Genomic DNA, 8,961 nt, shown 5'->3' with positions numbered 1-8,961 from the left:
ATGCATGAAAAAAAGGTCGTTTTCAAGCTTCATTTTGATGCATTTCAAATTAAATATTAATTTTTGGAGTTGTCCTTCATGCTTTTTTTTGATAAAAATGGCGTGGTTGTCGGTGTAACGTTGAATATTGACCCGAATTGAAAATTGACCCGGGGTTCATTTTTCAACGTTGAATATTGAACCGGGGGTGTTTTTTTCTCCGTTGAAAATTGAAACAAAAAATTCTCAAGTACATTAAAGTATTTTTTAAATTTCGACATATTCCTCATATTCTACATTATATCTTTACTAATCTGACAAGCAATTCAATGTTGCCTAAATTTCATATTTGTAATAGTTTATTATTTCATAAGCTGAGAAAATTCGGTTCATTGCATTCGAGATTACAAAAATGCATTTTCATGAATATTAAACTGTAACTATTAATCAACAAAGTTGCTATTACTATTTGTTGTTTCAAACAAGGGATTTAAAGCATTTTTTCTACATAGAACATATATTATTCTGGGTATTGCATGCTCTGTCTTTCGCTTTTTTTTTTATATATAACAGCGAAACTATACATTCCAGAGACTTTGTTTCCTGTTTCGCTTTCGTTTTAAAGTAGAGAATTGATTATTTTATTTTAAGGATGACTGCAAAAGAGATATCTCTTTCATATAAAAAGAGACATTTATTTAGCTTGGAACATGTAGAAAGTATTCCTCTTTGAAAATCTAAAGAGATATTTCTCTAACTAATAAAAATATCTCTTTTAACCTTGTTAAAGAGATATCTCTCTTACTTTAACATATATCTTTATCTTTTAAAGAGATATATCTCTCTAGCTTATTTAGATATATCTCTAAGTGAAAGAGATATCTCTCTTACAAAAAGAGCTAGATATCTCTTTTGTTTAAATATATTTAGATATCCATCTAAAGTATAAAGATATCTGTATAGGCCAAAGAGACATCTCTATATTAAGCTAAAGAGATTTCTAAAAGATTTTTTTTTATTTCACGAATAAATAGTAGTTTAAGGTCTTGCCATAGTTTCTGAGGATTACAAGACATGTTTATTTTTTAGATCAGAGGATGTTCCCATATTATTCTTCTTCTCTCAAAGTACTCAAATATACTTGAACTAAGTATGTACTTTATTTTAAGTGTTAGTCACTAAAATGGTACATCTATAGGGCCGTTTTCCGCATAAAGTGAACCGAACTCTTCATACATTTTTTTAAATACAAGAAACATGAGAAGAATTTCTCCCTGATTCCCCAGACAGAATGTCTAGCAGGTTTAGTTTTAAAAACAATTAATATTCACGATTTATCTTTGGATAAGCAGATCTATCCGGTAAAGAATTATATTCAAAGCTCCTAAGTGTACATTTTTGCAGCTCCCATTACAATTTCAAATTAATCTATACCATTTCAGAGAAGCAAAGATTTTTTAACAAAGAAAATTAGAATTCTACGTGTGAAAAGGATCAACCACTATACTAATAGCCTAATCACTGAGTACATGTTTTTGTAAAAGAAAAGAATCTAGACATGGACAGCACAAAAAGACCTCAGATCCCCTACCTAAAAAACAAAAATAAAAGTCGTCTCTTAAGGAGACTAGGGGGTCAACTAATTATTTTGTTTTAATTAACCACCAGATATATCTTAAATTTTCGGATGTGATATTTTAAGCTGTCAACTATCATTTGGCAAAGAAAAATTTTTAATAAATTTTAGCTTTAAAAATTTGATCATTTTAATTATTATATCTTTAAATGGAGCTCTTCTTCTAATGGAGCTCAAAATAGTCCAAAAATGGCCACGACCACCTCTTTAAATAAGAAAAAGAGATAGGTACGGACTTTTCATGTGGTAGTTAGGACAATGTCGATAGTGTTGATGATCATTCTGGTACACTTTGTAGAACGTGAATATGATTTGACTTTTTAAAAACACGAAAGCGAGGTTATAGACACCATTCTTACAATAAATCTATTAAACATGATTTCTCTATTAATTCGCTAATATTGTATACATGCAAATAATCAATTAGATCTTCATCGTGTCGAACTTTAATTTAATCCGTTCCTTCGACATTTTTCAACTGTAATTTGAAAAGGTATTGCTAAGTACATGCACATACTAGTATTACGATTCTTCAACACCAAAATACAGGTCTGATCTGTTATATTTTTGCTTGAATGCTTTTAAAATTTACCTTTTTCACTATATACAATCGCGTGGGTTTTTTTTTCAGAGTAAATTTTTGTTAAAATTGAAATTATTTTTTAAAAGTTTAAAATGTGGTTCAATAATATTCTGTTAAAGTGATATATGGCGTATTTTTTATAAGTTCAGATTAACTAAAATTAAAAAGATCTTTCTATAAGTTTTGTTACTTTATATAAAGATAGGACTTTCCTGTAAATTACACAATTTAATATAAATCAATCGCGTTTCATAGGTATTCGAGATTTAAAACAATAGCTGATTTATTTCCGACTCCGATAAAAATATCAGGCACAGTTTAAAGTTAATTTAACTACAGAAACATGGGAATATTTAAGTTTAAAATCGGTGAAAATTTTAATTTGAATGTAGATATCTACACATAATCTCGTTTTTTTTTTTATTTTTTAGCTCAGATATATAGCCATATATAGCTTTAAAAGGTAATTAAAGCTAATATGAAAGGTTTTATCACTGGGGATACTGTATAGAAATAAGAATTTCTATATTACCCTGGTATTATGATTATTGCACCTGAACAAACATCAGATGAAGAAAAAAAAAAGGTTTCTATGAGGAAGTATATTAACTGAAAAGCCTACTTGAAGGTTTCTTTTAGAAATCCGCTACAAACAGCCAAAGCCTATTCAAAATTATGAAAAGGGTTCTCCCCTTTTAGTATGTTTATTGAAATTAAATTAAAGATATGGAGCCATTTATTTCATCTTTTTATTTCACAAAAATAACCTGAGGTACAATTTAGTGAATACATATTTAGTGCTGTTTTTATTAAAATATAGATTTTTCACATGAAAATTTTACATGAATTAAGAACCATAATCATGGTATAATATATATTATACATTTAATATATTGAAAAAAAAAGATCAATCGTTACATGACCAGTCTAGAGGTGGAATAAAAAATGTCAGGCGCGGATCCAGCAGATAAATAAGAACCCGTTGGTGCCTTTGAAATATATGCACCGATCGCATAGAATGAAGAGTGGTTCCAATTTAAATAATAAAATATTATACTAGCGACAAAGTCCTGCCTGCACAAAATAAATGAAAAAGAAAAAAATATGATAACATTATTAATATATATTAATATAACAATAAAATGCTTTCTTTGGTTGTTAGTAGGGGAATGAATGAAACAGCTGTTGTAGAAAAAATGCATTCCGCGGATTATGTAAATTTTTTCCGCAATGGCTGCGACATTCCTTTCCGTACTAACAACCAAAGAAAGACATTTTATTGTTTATATTTATATCTGTTTAAATAATCACTTAAGATGGGATTAAAAAAATTAATTATTGTATTAATACTGCAGACGTCTTTGTGTGTTTCATTTATGGAACAGCCACTAATCATGGAATCTGTCCAGGTGACGTGTCTAGTGTAGTTCATGCACTGATTAACGCAATGAGTTTTCTTAAACAATAAAATGCTTTCTTTGTTTAATTGTTATAACTGGAATTAACGGAAGCAGCTGTTGCAGATAAAAAACATCACCTGCGTAAGTGGGTTAAGTAATTTTTTTCTTTGTTTGTTATTACTGGAATTAACGGTCGCAGCTATTGCTGCTGCAGCAGAAAAAATTTACATAACCCGCTTACGCTTATGCAGTTCTTTACCAGATTTCCCCTCTTCTTATATCTAGTGTGGCCCCTACCTCCCCCCCCCCCCCTCCCCACCTTTAGTTTTACACTACTTCAGGATGCTTCTGTCAAAGTTTCAGCTTTCCTGGCCCACCGGTTCTTTTGAGAAGAAGATTTTCCTATATATAACTATGTAAAACTTGGATTCCCTATTGTGGTCTGCCCTACCCCCGGGTGTCATGATTTAAATAATTTAGATTCTACACTACCCAAGGATGCTTTCACATAAGTTTCAGCTTTTCTGGCCCAATGATTCTTGAGGAGAAGATTTTTTAAGATTTTTACGTCATTGATTAAAAATATACAATTCACTTACAATTCAAATTATGACAAAATTATAAAAATATAATATTAAATCAATAATTACAAATTACATTTATTTTAGGTTCCTCAGGTTCCATGGCACAGATTTCAGTGGAAAATGTGTGACCATGTACATAGTGTAATTTAATATTTATATACATATATACATGTACCAAGCGGAAAAATGTATTTCTACAGTATATATATATATATATACAGTCATATACAAATAACCAAGAATAACCAATCTCTGGAAAGAAAATTTTTATCAATAACAAGAAATGTTTGTAAAACACTTATGCCCCCCTCCCCCAAAATTGGATATTTTCTAAGTCCAAAAAGGCATAACTCTAACAAAAAGGGTACGATCGTACCCAAAACATAACTTGATCTAGATATTCAGCTGAAAAATCTGTATACTAAATTTCATTTCAAAATGTGCAACCTCTACAAGGAAAATGAACGGAAACTGCAAATATGTGGAATTTTTCTAAGTTGAAGGAACATACAATGTAACTCTAAGAAAAATGGTGCGATCTTAACCAAAACATGCCTTGATCTAGATATTCAGCTCATAATTCTGCATACCAAATTTCATTTCAATATGTGCAACCTCTGCGAAGAAAATGAATGGAAACTGCAAATAAATGGAATTTTTCTAAGTCCAAGGGGCATAACTCTGTCAAAAATGGTGCGATCATACCCAAAACAAAACTTGACCTAGATATTCACCTGATAAACCTGTATACCAAATTTCATTTTAGTATGTGCAAAGGTTGTGAAGAAATTGAATGGAAACTAAATGGACCGACAGACCGACGGACCGACAGACAGTAGCAAAGCAATATGCCCTCTCTTCTTCGAAAGGGGGCATAAAAAATAATTTTATGAATTTTACTACAATTCATATTTTGTTAGTACATAATTTTATGTAATACAAATTTGTCCAGAGATTCCTCTCATTTCAACTGCCTCACTATTTGTCCTCCAAGCTCCAGCAACTAAGGTGGTGCAAAATTTTTGTCGTAGGAACAAGTTCTTCTGGATTGTTCTAGTCGTTTGGAAGACATAGGTTATTTTGTTCTTGTTCTGAGAACAAAGTGGAACATATTTCTTGCTCTCGCCCAAAGACATCCTTAGAGGAGGTTGCAAATCTTTTCTGACTATTCAAATTATTTTATGGTAAAAGAGGGGGAATTTCCAGGGGTCTGTGTTTTTGCATTTTCTATCCCTGCCGCCTTGTTAATGTACACGAATCCACAGAACACAAGCTCTGGAGTCGAGTACCGTCAAGTTTCGGAAAAAACTCCACCCCAATTCTCCTTTGAATTTCCTCTAGTGAAACTTGAAACTCTGTAAGGGAATACTTGTTTTCTATTGGCTGATTGGGTACGATGAAGCAGCCAATGGCTGAAGGAGTTCCATTTGTTTCCACTAAGATTATTTTGTATAGATGAGTCGGTACAGCCACCTCATTTTTTCCAATCACCTGAAAAAAACAAAAAGAATTTCAAAGCATGGAATAGTAGGACAAGCTATTGTTTAATAATAATGTAGAAAAGTAATATTTTCACAATAATTTTGGCATGCAGGTGTCCTATAGTGAGTAGTCTGCATTTCTGTCTTTCAGCTATCACTGGTCCAATTCATTGCATTTTTCTCACAAAATATATAACTGCAAACACATGCATATGCATACATGTAGCACTGCAGATCAATGATATGCCAATATAACATGTCTCTATCAGTACATGTACCTGGTAACCTTCAAGCTGCTTATTAGTGAATTAATTGGCAATCCTTGAACGACACTGCAACATTGAGGTTGGTTTGTGAGGTACATACATTTATACATGTATGTGCCATGGAAGAAGCACTGAATGAAAAAATGCATTTAGTCTCCCTGCCAAACAGACAAGAGAGTTTTGGACCAAAAAATTAGGCCATCTTTAATTAAAGAATTGATTGGGTACCCTTTTAATAGACTGATTTGGCTAAAATTGACCCAACTCAAAAAATTATTTTACAGTCCAAAACACTATATATGTATTATTTTTTTTACTCCTGTTATCCATCAACAAATATGCTGACATTTTCTGGGAAAAGATTTTCCAACCTTAGTACATACCATCTTCGCTAGCCAAGGGTTTCCGATCCGAAATCTAACGTTGTAGAGTAGATTTCGGATTGGAAACCCTTGGCTAGCAAAGATGAGTACATACTGACTTTATAAATTTACCCTGATTTAAGAGAGGGCAAACAAACATTATTTTAAAGATGACCTAACTCCCAATATTTTGAATGCATACACTGTATAGTAGACTGCAGGTACATGTACCTACTACAATATTGGTCTATATAATTTGCCCAAACACCCAGATTACTACTAGATACATATATAAATCAGACTTACAGGATAAACAACCAGCTTTTGACCTTTCTCATCGGTTTCTGTTGGAAGAACCAGTGGTCCACTGAAGATTTGAACACTGTCAAACCGCTTGGTCAGGTGTCTGCAGTACATTTCAAAGCGATTCCAGAAACCTGAATTATTGTCCATGTCTTGTGGTACAATGTTGGACAAGTAAAATGTGTCATCCATTGCTCTCTGTAAGAAGTATGGATAGTAAATAAATTAAATAAGTAAATTTTCAGAACAAATAGAATGCTTTACGAGCACAGGTTTTGTTTGCTATCAGTTCACCAGACCATACTAACTATTATGTGATCTGGTTCATGATTACATGATCGTGTTTATGATTACGTAATTGGGTTTGTGATTACATGATCAGGTTCATGATTAAGTGATAGGTTTGATTACGTGATCTTGTTTATGATTACATAATAGGGTTCATGATTACGTGATCGTGTTTGTTGTTTAACATTCCTGCAAAATTAGCAATATTAATGGTACATTTTTACATAAAGTATATATATTAAATAAGAGTTATCTCGCTTAAACCACTGTAATTTTTTTCAAAGGGCAACAACACAGTTGTAACTGCAAGCTCGCTTACGCTTTTTCATTGTAATCTGAAGGGTCACTGACAACAGTTATCACCCTAAGGATGAGGGAGACATTACAAATTGTCACACCTCATATGACAGGCTTTTAACCAATCAGATTAACTGTATAATTTTGATGGATAAAAATCTTTGTTATTGCCTGACCATGTTTATTATTACCTAACCATGTTTGTTATGACCTGATCATAATTGTATTTACCTGGTCATGTTTGTTATTACCTGGTCATGTTTGTTATTGCCTGCCGGAGCCATGTGACCTCTTGACCACCCACTTCCCAGGTAATCTTGGTTGTCGGCACTGAAGAGGGACAGAATCTGAGAGTCTGGCATAAACTTGGAATACTTCCTGTTTGCATTTCCTGAATAAATTTTTGCAAAAACAATTTATTTACAAGCTTTTTTAAAAACTTTGTCTTCTTGAAAAAAGGTGAAAAAAACAACCTAATTTGCCAAGTACTATTACTTTGTGCCAAGTTTGATTGGAATTGACCCAGTGGTTCTGCAGATTAAAAAATCCAGACAACAGATAAATTTTAATAGAATATAGCCTCTGAATAGGCTACCTCACTCATGCTATTGACTGAGGTGAGCTGCGACGCATTCGATATGAAATACAGCAATTAAACCAGTTCCATGTTATATATGGCAGAATATTGATTTACACACTTTACCTTGTGCATGTTCCTTTGTAATACACTCAGCAACCCATATAGGGATCTTTTTACTCTGATCATAAGAGAGTACATGGTTTGTGAAGACCTTTGCTTCTTCACCTCTGTTTGGTACCCCATATTTCAGGATCCTTCGCTTTATCTGCTCTAAAAAAATTAAATATATAGAATTTATACAAATGCAGAGGTCTATTGCATTAAAAAGTTCAGTAAGTAGAGCATATGATAGAATGTTCTTTCATTAAAATGATACATAATTAATAGACCCAGTTAAACTGTGGTGAAGGTTTGTCCCGAGACACAGTTTGATTTCTAACTTATAAGAAGTAGAGCATCTGACTTGAGAGGCAGTAGCATGCCTGGGGTTCCCGGTTCGATTCCCAGTCCAACCAAACACAAACTAGATGTTGCATTATAACTGTATATATTTATACTGAGTAAACAGTCTGTACTGGGTAGGTCCTTGACATAAATTCCATAGGCGATCCCCATGTAATACTGTCAATGACGTATGATAAGTATATATCTGGGTCTATCCCTCTATACTATATAGTATAAAGGGGTAGAAAATCCTATATATATATATATATATATATATATATATATATATATATATATATATATATATATATATATATATATATATATAATATATATATATCTTTTTTTATAAAATGTACATTTTCTATTTTGAAATTTATTTTAGAAATAGAGTTATCAGTATTACATGTTAGGTCTGGGCGCACTTAATTATCTATATTTTACGGGGCGCATATATTTTGGTCAAGATATATATATGGCAGGATAGTGTACTATATCTAATTATGTAGTAAATGGGATGGGAAAATTGACTTGATTATTGTGTGCCTATGATAAATTCCTGTTCTTCATACAAACCTTTTACATCATCAGACACTTGTTGATCATACTGATGCTGAATAGACTTTGGGGATTGTGCATACTGATAAACTCCAACAGCAAATAAAGTGGTGACTGTTCCTGCAAAAAACCCACGTGTATATGACATTGTTTACATTAAAATGAAAGTGAAAGCAACATGGTCTGACCGGAAGTGATCG

General features: G+C 32.2%; 1 protein-coding gene across 1 annotated transcript; it reads right to left on the bottom strand.

Annotated features, from left to right (window-relative positions):
- Positions 1-4,384: 4,384 nt before the first annotated feature.
- LOC134239815 (nuclease EXOG, mitochondrial-like) lies at positions 4,385-8,912 on the bottom strand. Its single transcript, XM_062721954.1, has 5 exons — positions 8,780-8,912; positions 7,883-8,029; positions 7,431-7,570; positions 6,598-6,792; positions 4,385-5,673 (listed from the first exon to the last, which is right to left on the bottom strand). The coding sequence occupies exons 1-5, from the start codon at positions 8,907-8,909 to the stop codon at positions 5,410-5,412; spliced, it is 876 nt and encodes a 291-aa protein (XP_062577938.1). The 5' UTR covers positions 8,910-8,912; the 3' UTR covers positions 4,385-5,409.
- Positions 8,913-8,961: the final 49 nt, after the last annotated feature.

Source organism: Saccostrea cucullata, unplaced genomic scaffold (assembly GCF_032062105.1).
Source record: "Saccostrea cucullata isolate Sc308-1 unplaced genomic scaffold, CSIRO_AGI_Scuc_v1 ctg583, whole genome shotgun sequence".
Taxonomy (NCBI): Eukaryota; Metazoa; Mollusca; class Bivalvia; order Ostreida; family Ostreidae; genus Saccostrea; species Saccostrea cuccullata.
The sequence above is the reverse complement of the archived record's forward strand: the minus strand, read 5'-3'. Positions and strand labels throughout refer to the sequence as shown.

Coding starts and splice junctions, on each gene's coding strand:
- LOC134239815 (XM_062721954.1), bottom strand. CDS start 8,909: ATGTCATATACACGTGGGTTTTTTGCAGGAACAGTCACCACTTTATTT. Junction 7,571..7,882: donor TACAAAGGAACATGCACAAG/GTAAAGTGTGTA, acceptor AAATTTATTCAG/GAAATGCAAACAGGAAGTAT. Junction 6,793..7,430: donor GCAATAACAAACATGACCAG/GTAATAACAAAC, acceptor TACTTCTTACAG/AGAGCAATGGATGACACATT.